At 38.5% G+C, this 19,598-nt stretch overlaps 2 protein-coding genes across 2 annotated transcripts in view; both read right to left on the bottom strand.

Annotated features, from left to right (window-relative positions):
• Window positions 1–815: 815 nt before the first annotated feature.
• On the bottom strand, window positions 816–6,285 carry sash3 (SAM and SH3 domain containing 3). Its single transcript, XM_087798750.1, has 8 exons — window positions 6,204–6,285; window positions 3,652–3,741; window positions 3,146–3,271; window positions 2,836–2,965; window positions 2,096–2,247; window positions 1,415–1,621; window positions 1,203–1,347; window positions 816–1,142 (listed from the first exon to the last, which is right to left on the bottom strand). Exons 1-8 carry the CDS (start codon window positions 6,252–6,254, stop codon window positions 994–996), a joined length of 1,050 nt encoding a protein of 349 aa, XP_087654876.1. The 5' UTR covers window positions 6,255–6,285; the 3' UTR covers window positions 816–993.
• Window positions 6,286–14,320: 8,035 nt separating this feature from the next.
• xpnpep2 (X-prolyl aminopeptidase (aminopeptidase P) 2, membrane-bound) overlaps window positions 14,321–19,598 on the bottom strand; it is a 28,040-nt gene continuing 22,762 nt past the window's right edge. Inside the window, exons 16-21 of the mRNA XM_087798757.1 lie at window positions 18,003–18,072; window positions 17,355–17,459; window positions 17,226–17,285; window positions 17,092–17,168; window positions 16,348–16,437; window positions 14,321–14,615 (exon numbers count right to left, since the gene is read on the bottom strand). Coding sequence (XP_087654883.1) covers window positions 14,418–14,615; window positions 16,348–16,437; window positions 17,092–17,168; window positions 17,226–17,285; window positions 17,355–17,459; window positions 18,003–18,072 — 600 coding nt within the window. The 3' untranslated portion in view covers window positions 14,321–14,417. The remainder of the gene's footprint in view (window positions 14,616–16,347; window positions 16,438–17,091; window positions 17,169–17,225; window positions 17,286–17,354; window positions 17,460–18,002; window positions 18,073–19,598) is intronic.

The following is a 19,598-nucleotide window of genomic DNA, read 5'->3' as shown; positions in this document are numbered from 1 at the left end:
GACTCTATTGTATCATCAGTGTGTGTGTGTGTGTTGTTGTGATCTGTGACTCTATTGTATCATCAGTGTGTGTGTTGTTGTGATGTGTGACTCTATTTTATCATCAGTGTGTGTGTGTTGTTGTGATGTGTGACTCTATTGTATCATCAGTGTGTGTGTGTGTTCTTGTGATGTGTGACTCTATTGTATCATCAGTGTGTGTGTTGTTGTGATGTGTGACTCTATTGTATCATCAGTGTGTGTGTTGTTGTGATCTGTGACTCTATTGTATTATCAGTGTGTGTGTTGTTGTGATGTGTGACTCTATTGTATCATCAGTGTGTGTGTGTTTTTGTGATGTGTGACTCTGTTGTATCATCAGTGTGTGTGTTGTTGTGATTTGTGACTCTATTGTATCATCAGTGTGTGTGTTGTTGTGATGTGTGACTCTATTGTATCATCAGTGTGTGTGTTGTTGTGATCTGTGACTCTATTGTATTATCAGTGTGTGTGTTGTTGTGATGTGTGACTCTATTGTATCATCAGTGTGTGTGTTGTTGTGATTTGTGACTCTATTGTATCATCAGTGTGTGTGTTGTTGTGATGTGTGACTCTATTGTATCATCAGTGTGTGTGTTGTTGTGATCTGTGACTCTATTGTATTATCAGTGTGTGTGTTGTTGTGATGTGTGACTCTATTGTATCATCAGAGTGTGTGTGTGTTTTTGTGATGTGTGACTCTGTTGTATCATCAGTGTGTGTGTGTGTGTGTGTGTTGACATCAGCAACATCAGTGACATGAGTGTCATGAAGATAACTCACAGGTACAAAATGAATCATTTCAAATCTGAGTCTTTCTTGAATAAAGAATCAAAAGCTTTTAAATATTTACAGTGAATAACCAAAAAGTAAAGTCATTCATCTCTTCTTCTCTGACATAAAAGCTGATACATGTTTAATCCTCTTGATTCAAAACAACTTCCTCAAGAAGAAAAGCAACTAAAACTTCAGAATTCAAATTTCTTGGTCCACAGTCAGATCCTGCAGAACCTCCTCCAGTCCTGTTGACTTCGGCTCAAGATTCTCGGAGCTCTCAAAGCAGCCGGAGTCCCTCGGCTCAGACTCCTCCAGCGCTGGACCCTCTGGATCCAACCCGTCTTCAGCTGAAGAAGATACATGTGTCAACACCAGATGTTCATGTTGTTCCTCAAACATCGCCCTACAGTCTCGGAGCAGTCGTGCGGTCTGAAGGATCTTGGTTCTCTTCTCTGGGTCTGTGATGTTCAGCTCGTTCAGGTGCGACTCTCTCAGACCCAGGAAGTCGTCCAGACTGTGGAAGCCGTGCATGGACAGCAGCGAAGTCAGGTCCTGCAACACGAAGACCTCACGTCACATGACAGCATGAGCTCCTGAGACTCCAAGAACAAATACTTACGGCCAGACCCAGACTGTCCAGAACCTCCTCCAGAGTCCTGGCCTTCACTCTCGATTGTGTGCTGCTGCAGCGCCTCCTCCTGGCCGGTGGAGTGTTTTCAGGGAGGAGGTTGACGTAGATGAACTTGAAGGAGCCGACTTTGTTGTTGAGTTTGCCGGTCCAAGTCCCCACGGGAGGTTTGTCCATGATGTGGATGATGTCGCCCTTCTGAGGACCAGATGGTTCCCAGCTCAGAAAAGAACTTTCAGAACATAAAACTACTTTTTATGGGTGTTATTACGAAAGGTTTTGTTGTGTATTGCATTTCCAGTTTTTGTCCCTAAGAGCTTCCGTACTTTAAGTATGTGTGTTTGTTGACGGCATTAAATGAATGAAGCTGCAACTAAATAGCTGCTCAACAAAGTCTCCTGTCATTCCTGTAACTTCCATTATATTGTGGAGCCTCAGACACTAGAAACTGGCCTCACATGGTGTTTTACTGACGGAAAGTGAGCATTTGAAGCGTCTGTATCCGTGCGGCTGAGAGTGAATCTGCTTCGGTGGATGGAATCGAAGAAAACTTCACAAGAAGATTTGGAATAAAGAGATTTCTCCTTTTTCTTGTGTTCATTGATTAATTCTCCAGCTAAATATCATCATCGGCGCATCTGACCCAAACTGTGACGACACCTGGAGTCTCACCTGCAGCTTCAGCGACTCCACATCATAAGGGCTCGGAGTGAAGTCGGTGTGAACCAGAGCTCGTCCACAGAACGGTCCGTTGTAAGAGGCGTCGTCCAGTCTGACGCTGTCTCTCTGACTGTAGCCGCTGTCCAGACTCTGCCTGTCGCTGCCTGAAGACACAACAGTCTCACAACAATCACACAACATTCTCACAACATTCTCACACACAGTCTCACAACAGTCTCACACACAGTCTCACAACATTCTCACAACAGTCTCACAACATTCTCACAACAGTCTCACAACAGTCTCACACAAAGTCTCACAACATTCTCACAACATTCTCACAACATTCTCACAACAGTCTCACAACAGTCTCACAACATTCTCACAACAGTCTCAAAACAGTCTCACAACATTCTCACAACAGTCTCACAACAGTCTCACAGCTGACGGAGCAACAGTCTCACAACAGTCTCACAACAGTCTCACAACAGTCTCACAACAGTCTCACAACAGTCTCACAACAGTCTCACAGCTCACGGAATAACAGTCTCACAACAGTCTCACAACAGTCTCCAACTCACGGAATAACAGTCTCACAACAGTCTCACAACAGTCTCACAACAGTCTCACAACAGTCTCACAGCTCACGGAATAACAGTCTCACAACAGTCTCACAACAGTCTCACAACAGTTTCACAACAGACTCACAACAGTCTCACAGCCGACGGAGCAACAGTCGAGCAAATACTCACTGGAGGTTTGTCGACTGACGGGACTGTTCACTGTGTCCTCAGACCCGGAGGAGCAGAAAGATGACCTCTGACCTGCAGCCAAATCTGGATGTCCGTCTGAGACGGGTGAAAGCTCGTCGCTGCTCTCGCCCTGAAGAAAACATTTATGACATCAAAGTCCACACACATGTGAAATCATCATATTTGATATACATTTATACATATTTTCGATCCATGAGTCCACACATGCATGTTTGTTTATTAAGAATAAAGAAGATATAAATATCTTGTATAGCAACAGGTTTGGGATGATTTCAACAGAGGTTCTCACCATCTCCTCGGCCAAAGCCTTCTGCACCATCTTGGATGTTTTGCGTGTCATCGTGAACGAGATCACGTTTCTCCATTTCTTTCCCAACTTGCTGCTGCTTTTCTCGGCTTCATCTGCCGCGTCGTCCTGAGGACATGATAGAGACGTGAAGGACGTCACAACATCAAACGTTCTGTCTTCAGTTCAGGGTCACAAAGGATTTTGTTCACATGTTTGAGTGAGAAGAGAGAGAACCACAAACATCTGCTCCTGAAGGTAGTGATGCTGATACCTCCAGATTGAAGGGTTAAGAAATGACCTTCAGATCCAAGAAAGAGTGAAACTACAGATTCAACTCAGAGCGTCTGGACTTCAGACTCATGAAGAAGTCGTTCACAGCAGGAAGTTCGTCACTTCTCCACATGATGATCTTCTCAGGTGAATGAGGAACAATCCCACACACGGAAAATCTAAACTTCCTTGTTATTCAACCGCCATTAATTCAATGTTGGAACAGGTTCACCTACGTTCTCCTCCTGAGGATCCTCTCGGCTGACGGGTGAGCTGGGCTTGTGCTTCATGAAGTCCTTGAAGCTGCTGGACCTCTGCAGGCTGAGCTGGAAGTCAACAGGAAAACTGTCAGAACAGACTCAACATTTGCTTCTCCAACACATGTCGACCCACTTGGATCATATCAGAACCAGAACCTTTATTGTCTCTGCACAAGGTACGACGAAACTATAGCAGCAACGAGTGTCGGAATAAAAAAGAAGTTTAGTTAAAAAAAGAGACATAAATAGATCAATTCTAACGCAATGATTGTAACATCTGCCGCAGGTAAAGGTGTAAGGTAAGGTAAGGTAAGGTAAAACTTTATTGATCGATTGAAAATTGTTTTTTTCCAGTAGCCAATACATACAGCAATTTTTTAATAAAAAAATCAAAAAATCAAAATAAAATAAGAACAAGAGAAATAAAGAGAAAGAACACAATTACACAATCTAAGTCTAAAGATAAAGATAAAGAACATAGATCAAAGAAAAATAACAAAGACAAAGATACAAAGACTAACATAGAACATCCAGATACTTTCACTTCTGCCCCCGAACTCACAATTTTACAATATAATAACACGAGGAATGAATGAGTCCCTGAGTCTATTAGTGTTGCATCATGGGAGGAGCATTGGTGCTTCATCTGCTTCTCTGCTCACTGATGACAGTGTTCAGAGGATGATGTCATCATCATGATGGACAGTAGTTTGTTCAATGATCTCCTCTCAGCAACTGTCACCAGTGAGTCCAGCTTCATTCCAACCACAGAGCCAGTGTGCAGTGTCTTCTGTGCTTCTGCTTCTGCTGAGGTGGCAGGAAGAGTGAAGGTCTCTGTGGGAGAAGCTTCTGATCCGTCCTGAACACTTGCTGTAGCCTCGGGTCGTTGACGAACAGTCGTGACGCAGAAGGTTAAGATGCTCTCGATGGTCGAGCCAGAGAAGACAAAGGCAGCTTCTGGCAGATGTTACTTTCCTGAGCCGTTCAGATACTTTTATTATTTATTATTTATTATTTATTATTTATTATTTATTATTTATTATTTATTATTTATTATTTATTATTTATTATTTATTATTTATTATTTATTATTTATTATTTATTATTTATCCTCCTGACAGATCAATAAAGTTCTATCTTTATATCTATTGATCCCAGAAGGAGAAATTCTTGTGTGTCTTCAGGCGCTGGTGTCGAGGGTGTAAAGCAGTGACAGCAGACACCCGTGTGTTCAGTGTGCGCTGAGGGAAGGTCGTGACCCAGTGTGAGTCTGCGGTCGGTTTGATGTGTAGATTAAATGTGTGTCTGACTCAGATATTAATCAATAACTTTTAATGAATGTGGTGTTTTAACAGTTCTAACTATTTTTTACTTATTAACTATTTATTCTCATTAATAATATTTAAAATGCAAATTTTACTTAGTAGTTCATTTTTTCTAGATTATTCGAATCTGAATATGCAAACGTTTGTTTTATCGTTTTTGTCCAAACACGTTTGTTTTTGTCACAGAAATGTCTCGAGTTCGTTATCTTGTCTCGATGCTCGATGGTTTCGACAGAAAACGTTAAACTCTTAAAAAGAAGAACAAACGACAAAATGCTTTAACAACAACAAACATCTGTTTGCACTTTGATGAAAATGATGACATGAGATACAAAATTGAAAAGAAAAATTAAACAAGGGTAGACATGAAAACATACGAACAAACACCAGCGTAGGAACAAACTCAATTTTCTGCTGTGGTGGAGAAATCAAGCCCTCCTTGTTCCAAGCAGGAAGCTCAGTTGCAGCGAAGAATCACCTGCTGCTCGACTTAAGTTCACTTTTGCTCTTTTGCATAAAGAAGTTTTTGACTTGTTTGTACTTTGGACGTATTGGAGAAGTATATCGTCTTCACTGAGTGTCTGAAGTTTCCTGAGTTGCATTATTTATTATTATTGTTAAGTATTATTAACACGTCAGAGTATAATTATACTCTGACGATGATATACGACAGTAAACTGCCAAGACCATGTTTTTGTGTTTCCAGTGAAATGCAAATGTGTTTGTTTCTCAAACATTCCTGCACGCGAGCGTCAGAGCGTCGACTGAAACCACAGGAAACTAAATCCACAGTCTTGTGAACAAATCACTTCTGTGTCGTCTTCTCACAGTACGAACGTGTATGAGTGACTCCCAGCTCCCCCCCTGTGTAGCTGGGACAATCTCCAGGCCCTGCTAGCTCATGGTCGAATTAGAGAAAAATCGTTAAAGATGAAATTCTGAGGTTAGTGATGGAGATGAAACTCATTCACTGAAAACAGCTTCAAGTCACTGACGGGTTTCAAATACAAACTGTTTGACTTTGAACTGATTCTTTCAGAACTTTTCACTTTGACATTAAGTTGGATTCTTGAGGAGTTTAAGAAGATGTTGCAACAGAAAGGAAGAAACAATAACGAGGATGAAAGCAACAGAAAGGAAGAAACAATAACGAGGATGAAAGCAACAGAAAGGAAGAAACAATAACGAGGATGGAAGTCTGACCTTCTTCTTCTGCTCGGCCTCCGAGGCGTTGGACGGACGTCGCCGCAGCATCCTGTCACTCAACTGTGAGCGTCTTCCTGGTTCTCAGCTACAGGAACCGAGAAGAGCGTCGCTGACAGGAAGTCACATGATGAGGAAACCAGAGAGAAAACTGTAGCAATAGTTCTTTAGATCGAGTTTCTTGTTTGTAATCTGATGACTGAACTCAAGAGTTTGTACTTTTGTTTCTACTTCACTGAGTCAAACTTTCTAAAGTTGAATGAAACCAACAGATGTTTGTCGAACCTTTTTCTTCTCTGAGTGTCTGTGTCTGATCATTCAAACAATCATCTATTTAATAATAGTAAAGATTAATTAAACTGATTAATTACTCTTCAGTTAGTTATTACATTTTTTTTCATTTTTCAACCATTTTAAAATAAATGTAAAAGAAATAAAATGTCACGTTTCCATCATAGGTTGAGCTGAAGAAGCTGAAAATATCTAAAGTTTTTCATGAACTACATTTTTAATAAACAAACTAATAATCACCTTTTGAAAAAACATTCAGCAACAGAATCTGACCTTTGACCTCACTGTAGAGAAGGAGGAAGTCGAGTGAGTTATTCCAGGTTGTTGACGAATCACATGACACAACAAACACTTCCTGAAAGTGTCAAGTTTGTAAAAACATCTCACTTGAATATTAAAATGACATTAATGTGTATTTTCTGAGGATCATCTTGATCAAATATATATATATATATATATATATATATATATATATATATATATTTGATCAAGATGATATATATATATATATATATATATATATATATATATATATTTGATCAAGATGATCCTCAGAAAATATATATATACTGTATATATATATATCACCATCGTTGACCTTCACCCAGAGACAACACAAGGTTAAACAATCAAACAAACAAGTGAACAAATCATGACTTTTATTGTAGTTTAGATCTTTATTAACGATCAACTCGGATGATACAATAGAGTCACACATCACAACAACACACACACTGATGATACAATAGAGTCACACATCACAACAACACACACACTGATGATACAATAGAGTCACACATCACAACAACACACACACTGATGATACAATAGAGTCACACATCACAAAAACACACACACACTGATGATACAATAGAGTCACACATCACAACAACACACACACTGATGATACAATAGAGTCACACATCACAACACCACACACCCACTGATGATACAATAGAGTCACACATCACAACAACACACACTGATGATACAATAGAGTCACACATCACAACAACACACACTGATGATACAATAGAGTCACACATCACAAGAACACACACACACACTGATGATACAATAGAGTCACACATCACAACAACACACACACACTGGTGATACAATAGAGTCACACATCACAACAACACGCACACTGATGATACAATAGAGTCACACATCACAACAACACACACACTGATGATACAATAGAGTCACACATCACAAGAACACACACTGATGATACAATAGAGTCACACATCACAACAACACACACACACTGATGATACAATAGAGTCACACATCACAAGAACACACACACACACTGATGATACAATAGAGTCACACATCACAACAACACACACACACTGATGATAAAATAGAGTCACACATCACAACAACACACACACTGATCATGATGTCGGCTGACTCTGGTAAATTCACTGTTCTGGTTCTGTTGGATCTGTCCTCAGCCTTTGACACAGTTGAACCAGATCCTGCTGAGAAGACTGAGGGATGAAGACTGTCTGGGTCTGTGTTAGAATGGTTCTCATCTTACCTTTCTGGGCGCAGTTTTAGTGTATCTGCCAATCAAATGAGGTCTGAATCGGCAGATCTGTTGTGTGGAGTCCCTCAAGGTTCTGTTCTGGGTCCTTTATTGTTTTTGCTGTGCTTGATTCCCCTCGGTAAAATCATTCAGAGATTTCCAGATGTTTCTTATCACATTTTTGCTGATGACATCCAGCTCTACTGCTCTTTTGATCCAACTGAGCCCAAGAGGCTGAACTTAGACAATTGTTGCTAGAAATCAAACAATGAGTGAAAACACTTTACAGCTAAATGTGGACAAAACTGAAACTCTGGTGATTGTTGATGATAAGATTCCAGGGTTGAGTCAGTACTTGGGTGACTTAGGTCAGTCTGTCAAACTGAGCCTGAGAAACCTGGGTGTTGTATTTGATAAAGACATGTCTCTTGTTCAACACTGAAGAAAACTGACCAGAAACTGTTTCCTTCAACTGAGAAAAATCTCTAAACTTAGGAAAATGTTGTCAGAACATGATCTGGATCTTATAATCCATGTGTTTGTTTCTTCTCGTCTGGACTATTGTAACAGTTTGTTTTCATGTCTTAACAAGAAGGATCGTCTCGTCTGCAGTTGATTCAGAACTCTGAGCTGCTCCAGTAGAAGAACTCACATTTCTCCTTCAAACTCTTCACTGGCTTCCAGTTTCTTTCAGGATCATTTAAAATTCTGGTTCTTACTTTCAGATCTATTCATGGTCAGGCTCCTCCTTACATCACTGATCTGATCCAGCCTTACACCCCAGCTCAGGCTCTGAGGTCTGTGGATCAGAATCTACTTATGGTTCCATGCACACGACTCAGGACCAGAGGAGAGAAATCTTTTCAGGCTGTTGCTCCTAAGCTTTGGAACAATCTTCTCTCTCTTTGCGCTTGATGGAGTCTACTGACTCATTTAAGAAACATCTGTGTTTGATGATCTACTGACTCCTTTAAGAAACATCTGTGTTTGATGATCTACTGACTCCTTTAAGAAACATCTGTGTTTGATGATCTACTGACTCCTTTAAGAAACATCTGTGTTTGATGATCTACTGACTCCTTCAAGAAACATCTGTGTTTGATGATCTACTGACTCCTTCAAGAAACATCTGTGTTTGATGATCTACTGACTCCTTCAAGAAACATCTGTGTTTGATGATCTACTGACTCCTTCAAGAAACATCTGTGTTTGATGATCTACTGACTCCTTCAAGAAACATCTGTGTTTGATGATCTACTGACTCCTTTAAGAAACATCTTAAGACGTTTCTATTTGTTCAGGCTTTTCCTTGAATTTCTCAAACTCCTGTGTTGTTCTCAGTATTATCTTGATCTTTAAAGTATGTACTTTTTTGAGTATTGTTTTGATTGTCTAAGCGCTTTGTGACCCTGGTCTCGAAAAGTGCTATATAAATAAATATTACTTACTTACTTTAGGATGATACAATAGAGTCACACATCACAAGAACACACACACACACTGATGATACAATAGAGTCACACATCACAACAACACACACACACTGATGATACAATAGAGTCACACATCACAACAACACGCACACTGATGATACAATAGAGTCACACATCACAACAACACACACACTGATGATACAATAGAGTCACACATCAAAAGAACACACACACACACTGATGATACAATAGAGTCACACATCACAACAACAACACACACACTGATGATAAAATAGAGTCACACATCACAACAACACACACACTGATGATACAATAGAGTCACACATCACAACAACACACACACTGATGATACAATAGAGTCACACATCACAAGAACACACACACACACTGATGATACAATAGAGTCACACATCACAAGAACACACACACACTGATGATACAATAGAGTCACACATCACAATAACACACATACACTGATGATACAATAGAGTCACACATCACAAGAACACACACACACACTGATGATACAATAGAGTCACACATCACAACAACACACACACTGATGATACAACAGAGTCACACATCACAACAACACACACACACTGATGATACAATAGAGTCACACATCACAACAACACACACACTGATGATACAATAGAGTCACACATCACAACAACACACACACTGATGATACAATAGAGTCACACATCACAACAACACACACACTGATGATACAATAGAGTCACACATCACAACACCACACACCCACTGGTGATACAATAGAGTCACACATCACAACAACACACACTGATGATACAATAGAGTCACACATCACAACAACAACACACACACTGATGATACAATAGAGTCACACATCACAACAACACACACATTGATGATACAATAGAGTAACACACAACAACACACACACACACGCTATAACTGACGTGCTGCAGAACAAAAGTCACAACAATCGTTTGTTCTTCATGTCTTCACCACAAACACTGATCTCAAGATGGAGTCACGTGTCACTTCCTGTCGTCTTCACGTGTCACTTCCTGTCGTCGTCACACAAGTGTTGGCTCAGAAGGTCTGTGACGAGTGAAGAGAAACAACATGATCGTGTTTTCAGTCACACTTGATGTTTTTGCTCTTTGTTGTTTGTTTTCCTGCTCTACACAACTATTGTGTACTTTTTAATTGTGTAAGTAGAAAACCTAGATCAGATCAGACTTTATTAATCTTCTGTAAATCTCCCTTTTTCAGTTCACACCAGACGATAGTTTCATCAAAACAAGAAGAAGAACAAAGTGCAAATATAAAGAGCATTTATCAAAGCAAATAATGAAAAGAAAAATATACAAACATAGAATAACATGTGTTTAAAACTTCTTATTCCATTTGATGCTATTCTTCTACCCTTGACTGCTACCTTTTATCTATACATATGTTATTGTTGTGTTTTAAATGTTTTATGTGTGTAACCTACGTATGGTGACCTTGATGCCAAGAAATGCGCCTTTAAATAAAATGTATTATTATTATTATTATTATAGAATAACATTATATTTTCACTTCTGTCCTCAAACTCAGAAGTTATTTGTATTTATTTAGAGCTTTTTCAGAGCAGAGTCACAAACACTTCAACTATCAAAACAAAGTAAACATTGTTATAACACAGAGTCTATGAGTGTTGCATCATGGGAGGAGCGTTGGTGCTCCATGTGTTCATGTGTCCAACAATGATTCATCCACCAATGATTCATCCGACAATGATTCATCCGACAATGATTCATCCAACAATGATTCATCCGACAATGATTCATCCGACAATGATGCATCCAACAATGATTCATCCAACAATGATTCATCCAACAATGATTCATCCAACAATGATTCATCCGACAATGATTCATCCGACAATGATGCATCCAACAATGATTCATCCAACAATGATTCATCCAACAATGATTCATCCAACAATGATGCATCCAACAATGATGCATCCAACAATGATTCATCCAACAATGATTCATCCAACAATGATGCATCCGACAATGATTCATCCGACAATGATGCATCCAACAATGATTCATCCAACAATGATTCATCCAACAATGATGCATCCAACAATGATTCATCCAACAATGATTCATCCAACAATGATTCATCCAACAATGATTCATCCAACAATGATGCATCCGACAATGATTCATCCGACAATGATTCATCCGACAATGATTCATCCGACAATGATTCATCCGACAATGATTCATCCGACAATGATTCATCCGACAATGATGCATCCAACAATGATTCATCCGACAATGATTCATCCGACAATGATGCATCCAACAATGATTCATCCGACAATGATTCATCCAACAATGATGCATCCAACAATGATTCATCCAACAATGATTCATCCAACAATGATTCATCCAACAATGATTCATCCGACAATGATTCATCCAACAATGATACATCCAACAATGATTCATCCAACAATGATTCATCCAACAATGTCAGTGTCGTCAGCAACTTCTGGACGAGACTTAGCTCAGAGTTGTAACAAGGTCTGAAGTGTAGATGGTGAAGAGGAGCCAGTACTGTCCCCTGAGGTGCTCCTGTACTATCCTGTACTGCACAGTGTCAGACGTGATGTCCTTCAGCCTGACCTACTGTGGTCCATCAGTGAGTCCAAGATCCAGGAGACCAGGCAGAGTTTGCTAAATGGTGTTAAACCTTGTCAGCAGCAGCATCTTCCCTCGACAAACCCTCGTTAGTTCATCACAGACCTGGAGTGAAGTGAAGCTGAAGGAGGAAGATGAAGATGGAGCAGGTTCTGCAGAGAAGGTGAAGTGATCGAACCTGTTGAAAAATGTATATATGTATATATTTATATATATATGTTTATATATATGTGTGTATATACATGTTTGTGTGTGTGTCTGTGAATATATGTTTGTGTGTGTGTCTGTGTGTGTATACATGTTTTTGTGTGTGTCTGTGAATATGTTTGTGTGTGTGTCTGTGTGTGTATACATGTTTGTTTGTGTGTCTGTGTGTGTGAATATATGTTTGTGTGTGTGTCTGTGTGTGTGAATATATATGTTTGTGTGTGTGTCTGTGTGTGTATACATGTTTGTTTGTGTGTGTGAATATATGTTTGTGTGTGTGTCTGTGTGTATACATGTTTTTGTGTGTGTGTCTGTGTGTATACATGTTTTTGTGTGTGTCTGTGAATATATGTTTGTGTGTGTGTCTGTGTGTGTATACATGTTTGTTTGTGTGTCTGTGAATATATGTTTGTGTGTGTGTCTGTGTGTGTGTGTATACATGTTTTTGTGTGTGTCTGTGAATATATGTTTGTGTGTGTGTCTGTGTGTGTATACATGTTTGTTTGTGTGTCTGTGAATATATGTTTGTGTGTGTGTCTGTGTGTGTATACATGTTTGTTTGTGTGTCTGTGTGTGTGAATATATGTTTGTGTGTGTGTCTGTGTGTGAATATATGTTTGTGTGTGTCTGTGTGTGTGAATATATGTTTGTTTGTGTGTATGTGTGTGTGAATATATGTTTGTTTGTGTGTCTGTGTGTGTGAATATATGTGTGTGTGTGAGTGTCTGTGTGTGTGAATATATGTTTGTGTGTGTCTGTGTGTGTGAATATATGTGTGTGTGTGTGTGTCTGTGTGTGTATACATGTTTTTGTGTGTGTCTGTGAATATATGTTTGTGTGTGTGTCTGTGAATATATGTTTGTGTGTGTGTCTGTGTGTGTGAATATATGTTTGTGTGTGTGTCTGTGTGTGTGAATATATATGTTTGTGTGTGTGTCTGTGTGTGTATACATGTTTGTTTGTGTGTCTGTGAATATATGTTTGTGTGTGTGTCTGTGTGTGTATACATGTTTTTGTGTGTGTCTGTGAATATATGTTTGTCTGTGTGTCTGTGTGTGTATACATGTTTTTTGTGTGTGTCTGTGAATATATGTTTGTGTGTGTGTCTGTGTGTGTATACATGTTTGTTTGTGTGTCTGTGAATATATGTTTGTGTGTGTGTCTGTGTGTGTATACATGTTTGTTTGTGTGTCTGTGTGTGTGAATATATGTTTGTGTGTGTGTCTGTGTGTGTGAATATATATGTTTGTGTGTGTGTCTGTGTGTGTGAATATATGTTTGTTTGTGTGTCTGTGTGTGTGAATATATGTTTGTTTGTGTGTCTGTGTGTGTGAATATATGTGTGTGTGTGAGTGTCTGTGTGTGTGAATATATGTTTGTGTGTGTGTCTGTGTGTGTGAATATATGTTTGTTTGTGTGTCTGTGTGTGTGAATATATGTTTGTTTGTGTGTCTGTGTGTGTGAATATATGTTTGTGTGTGTGTGTCTGTGTGTGTGAATATATGTTTGTTTGTGTGTCTGTGTGTGTATACATGTTTGTTTGTGTGTCTGTGTGTGTGAATATATGTTTGTTTGTGTGTCTGTGTGTGTGAATATATGTTTGTGTGTGCGTGTGAATATATGTGTATGTCTGTGTGTGTGTGTATATGTTTGTTTGTGTGTCTGTGTGTGTGAATATATGTTTGTGTGTGTGTCTGTCTGTGTGAATATATGTTTGTGTGTGTGTGTCTGTGTGTGTGAATATATGTTTGCTTGTGTGTCTGTGTGTGTATACATGTTTGTGTGTGTGTCTGTGTGTGTGTATATATCTTTTCTGTGGGTATAAATATGTATGTGTGTGTGTGTGTGTATAAATGGATGTATATATATATATATATATATATATATATAAAGTCAATTACGAGAATAGATTTGATTCAGGAGTTTACTTAAGTAAAATGTCACAGAAACCTCCTTAGAACCAGACTCTCTCAGGTGGTGACACAGAAGTCACCTGCACAGGTGAGGCCTGGAGAAGCACAAGAGTTCCTCAGATCTGGTTCTGCACCAGAACCAGAACCAGAGCCAGCAGGATCAGCGAGGAGGACGAGAACGCTCCGGATCCGGACTCTGAGAACGGCTCCGTGTTTTTCATCAGCCACGTCTTCTCCTCCTTCAGACCCTGTTTGTCGAGCTCCGGACTCACCGTCTCACGGATGCTTCGGTAGTAATTGTTGAGCCACTGCAGCTGCAGGAGGACGAGATATCAGGCTTGACACGCTTGGAAACTTCACTTTCTAAGTATTATTCTATCTTAGAGACCGAGGGTCTGGACTGAGGACCGGGGGAAGAAAAGAAGACGAGATGAAAGTTAAAAGATTACCGTATTTTCCGCACTATTAGTTTCACCGGATTATAAGATGCACCTTCAATCAATGACCTATTTTAGGTCAATTTTAGGTCAATAAGTGTTTTATAAATAGTTTGCACCGAATCATAAGTATTGCATATAATAGTTTGTATAATAGTTTGCACCGAATCCTAGAAGCATAGAATAAAAGATACAGTCAAACGTTTGACTGGGGTTGTTGTTATCATCCACGAGATAAAGCTGAGCTAAAGGGAACATCAACAAAACAATCAGATAAAGTCAAACTTTATTAAGTTTTCTGACAACTTTGTTCACTCCAATGGTTACAATGTTTAAATGATGTTTAAAACATGTTTAAAACATGTTGAACGTGTTTGTATGACATGTTGAACGTGTGCGTATGACATGTTTAACGTTTGTGTATGACATGTTGAACGCGCGTGAATGACATCTTGAACGTGTGTGTATGACATGTTGAACGTGTGTGTATGACATGTTGAACGTGTGCGTATGACATGTTGAACTTGTGCGTATGACATGTTGAACGCACGTGTATGACATGTTGAACGTGTGCGTATGATATGTTTAACGTTTGTGTATGACATGTTGAACGCGCGTGAATGACATCTTGAACGTGTGTGTATGACATGTTGAACGTGTGTGTATGACATGTTGAACGCACGCGTTTGACATGTTGAACGTGTGTGTATGACATGTTGAACGTGTGTGTATGACATGTTGAACGTGTGCGTATGACATGTTGAACGCACGTGTATGACATGTTGAACGTGTGCGTATGACATGTTGAACGTGTGCGTATGACATGTTGAACGTGTGTGTATGACATGTTGAAGGCGCGTGTATGACATGTTGAACGTGTGTGTATGACATGTTGAACGCGCGTGTATGACATGTTGAACGCACGTGTATGACATGTTGAACACGCGTATGACATGTTGAACGTGTGTGTATGACATGTTGAACGTGTGCGTATGACATGTTGAACGTGTGCTTATGACATGTTTAATGTGTGTGTATGACATGTTGAACGCACGTGTATGACATGTTGAACGTGTGTATATGACATGTTGAACGCACGTCTATGACATGTTGAACGCGCGTGTATAACATGTTAAACGCTTGTGTATGACATGTTGAAAGCATTTTGAGTCTACAACAACCAAGACACACTCGCTCAAACCGGTGGCAGTAATATCACTTCATAGCCGTCCGCCATGATATGACGTGCCTCGTTAATCCTACCTTGTGATGACGCAATGACGTAATCCCGCCCACGGCGTGTTGGCTCAGTCGGCGCAGAGTCATGAAAGTGTTTGTAAACAAGTCACCACCATGTAATGTTCATATATAAGGCTCCGGATTAAAAGGTGCACTTTCATTTTTAAGAAAATTAAAGGCTTTTAAGTGAACCTTAAAGTGCGGAAAATACGGTAAATTAATCTGTAGGATTTCAACCATTTACGCATCAAATTGAACACGTTGTCATTGAATGAAGAAATAAAATTTCATGTTCGGTCACATGTCAACGCTCATCATGGAGTTTTGGCTCTGACAATTAAAACAGGAAGTGATGTCACTGAGTTCTCACCTGTGCCGGAGACAGTAGGGAAGTGTCAATCAACTTTTTATCATATGGAACCAATGAGACGGTTTCAAAAGTCAGGAAGTCCTGCCCATACTGAAGAAAGGAACACACTTTCAATTGTTCTCATCATCATCATCATCATCATCATCATCATCATCATCATCATCATCATCATCATCATCATCATCATCATCTTAATCTTCATCTTCATCTTCATCTTCATCATCTTCTTCATCTTCATCATCTTCATCTTCATCATCTTCTTCATCTTCATCATCTTCATCATCTTCATCATCTTCATCATCATCATTATCATCATCATCATCATCATCATCATCATCATCTTCATCATCATCATCATCATCATTATCATCATCATCATCATCATCATCATCATCATCTTCATCATCATCATCATCATCATTATCATCATCTTCATCATCATCATCATCATCATCATCATCATCATCATCATCATCATCATCATCATCTTAATCTTCATCTTCATCTTCATCTTCATCTTCATCTTCATCTTCTTCATCTTCATCATCTTCATCTTCATCATCTTCTTCATCTTCATCATCTTCATCATCATCATCATCATCATCATCATCATAATCTTCATCATCTTCATCATCATCATCTTCATCATCTTCATCTTCATCTACATCATCATCATCATCTTCATCTTCATCTTCATCTTCATCTTCATCATCATCATCATCATCTTCATCATTATTTGTTCACCTTCGTCTTCATCGGAACTGTCACAACGACGTCTTCGATTCTGATGCCGAAGTCGTTCTCTTTGTAAAATCCTGGTTCTTTCAGTGGAACAAAGAGTTTGAATCGAGTTTCATCGACTGAACTGAAGAACTCACCGATAGACATGAACATTCCAGGCGTGAAAGGAATATTGTTTCCTTGAAAACCAACTGGCCCTAAAAAAAAAAAAGTGAAGACATGAGTAAAAAACATATACTTATAAAATCATATAAATAAAAACATACACTCATGAACTCCAAAGTAATTTCCAACTCCGTGTCCAGTTCCGTGTCCATAGTTTAGACCCACCTCCCAGAGCGCCCGCCGGGCCAACAGCTCCATGTTGATACCTGAGGACAGATCACCACTGAGAGATCTTGCAACAGCGCTCTCTTCTGGTCATGAAGGAAACTGCACATTTAAAACAACCCTGCATGAGGTAAAAAAAAAACTATAAAACTTACTTATGTTTATTGGGTTTTTATTTTTATGTTGATTGTTTAAGTGCTTTGTGACATTTTTCAATCAGTAGTATTTTATAAAATGTATTTAATTTGTATTCTTGAATAAAATAAAAAAAATTGTCCCTTTTTCTTTTTGCTTGAAGGTTCGTTTCAACTGTCGCAGCATAAATGTGTAACGAAACAAGAATGTTATTATTATTATTATGCTCTAAAGCAAAGTTTTATTTATTTTTATTTCATTCTTTTATTTATTCAAAAGTTTTTTTGCTCACGGTTTAAACAATAGCGCCACCTGTGGTCGTCAGGATGTTCCTGCATCTTTATCAGTATTTTCAAAGCAATACCAGAAAAAATGTTTTCTTTGTGTGACAAAAGTCCAAACTATCTAAAAGAAACTTGAAATACAAGAATGTGAAAAACTTTCTTTACCTCGTGTTCCTGAAGGAAAGATGGTTCTGGAGAGTTCGATGTTTCCCATGAGCACTCGGGTGAACGCCTCCTGCAAGATCCAGCTTTGATTCAACGTTTCTACCTTCAAACCTGAAGATGTTTCTTGAACTGAAGGATTTAAACTATAAAACTATAAACCATGATAGTAAAGTTTCCTTTTGCTTGAAGAATCCTCCTGAACATCACTGAGATCCAAACTATCAACTAACTACTACTTTGAGTTCATTGAAAGGAGCTTTAAAATAAAAGTGTATTATTGTTATATGATTATTAAAAGGATAGTTATAACCACTATTATATAGGACCAGAGGAGAGAAATCTTTTCAGGCTGTTGCTCCTAAGCTTTGGAACAATCTTCCTCTCTCTTTGCGCTTGATGGAGTCTACTGACTCCTTTAAGAAACATCTGTGTTTGATGATCTACTGACTCCTTTAAGAAACATCTGTGTTTGATGATCTACTGACTCCTTTAAGAAACATCTGTGTTTGATGATCTACTGACTCCTTCAAGAAACATCTCTGTGTTTGATGATCTACTGACTCCTTCAAGAAACATCTGTGTTTGATGATCTACTGACTCCTTCAAGAAAAATCTGTGTGTTTGATGATCTACTGACTCCTTCAAGAAACATCTGTGTTTGATGATCTACTGACTCCTTCAAGAAACATCTGTGTTTGATCTACTGACTCCTTTAAGAAACATCTGTGTTTGATGATCTACTGACTCCTTCAAGAAACATCTGTGTTTGATCTACTGACTCCTTCAAGAAACATCTGTGTTTGATCTACTGACTCCTTTAAGAAACATCTGTGTTTGATGATCTACTGACTCCTTCAAGAAACATCTGTGTTTGATCTACTGACTCCTTTAAGAAACATCTGTGTTTGATGATCTACTGACTCCTTCAAGAAACATCTGTGTTTGATGATCTACTGACTCCTTCAAGAAACATCTGTGTTTGATGATCTACTGACTCCTTCAAGAAACATCTGTGTTTGATGATCTACTGACTCCTTTAAGAAACATCTGTGTTTGATGATCTACTGACTCCTTCAAGAAACATCTGTGTTTGATGATCTACTGACTCCTTCAAGAAACATCTGTGTTTGATGATCTACTGACTCCTTCAAGAAACATCTTAAGACTAAGATCTATTTGTTCAGGCTTTTCCTTGATTTTCTGGAACTCATGTGTTGTTCTCAGTATTATCTTGATCTTTAAAGTATGTACTTTTTTGAGTATTGTTTTGATTGTTTAAGCGCTTTGTGACCCTGGTCTAGAAAAGCGCTATATAAATAAATATTACTTACTTACTTACTTACTTACTTAATTAAATGAAAAACCCTATAATCAGGACTGACTCAGACTCTGAACTTTTTTGTTTTTTCTTATATGATATAATCAATATTATACGATGAATAAAGAGATGATTTAATCAATATTATGATGAATAAAGAGATGATATAATCAATATTATATCATTTATAAAAAGATTATACAATTAATATTATATAATTAATAAAAAGATGATATAATCAATATTATGATGAATAAAGAGATGATATAATCAATATT

Source organism: Callionymus lyra, chromosome 9 (genome assembly GCF_982586985.1).
Source record: "Callionymus lyra chromosome 9, fCalLyr1.hap1.1, whole genome shotgun sequence".
Classification (NCBI taxonomy): Eukaryota; Metazoa; Chordata; class Actinopteri; order Syngnathiformes; family Callionymidae; genus Callionymus; species Callionymus lyra.
Note: the sequence above shows the minus strand (reverse complement) of the source record. Positions and strands in the feature narration are given on the sequence as shown.

What these genes read in the sequence shown, in the direction of transcription:
- sash3 (XM_087798750.1), bottom strand. Translation starts at nt 6,254, where the DNA reads ATGCTGCGGCGACGTCCGTCCAACGCCTCGGAGGCCGAGCAGAAGAAG. An exon ending in AGGATCCTCAGGAGGAGAAC is followed by an intron (nt 3,272 to 3,651) that starts GTAGGTGAACCT and finishes TCATGTCCTCAG; the next exon opens with GACGACGCGGCAGATGAAGC. An exon ending in TGGACAGTCTGGGTCTGGCC is followed by an intron (nt 1,348 to 1,414) that starts GTAAGTATTTGT and finishes TTCGTGTTGCAG; the next exon opens with GACCTGACTTCGCTGCTGTC.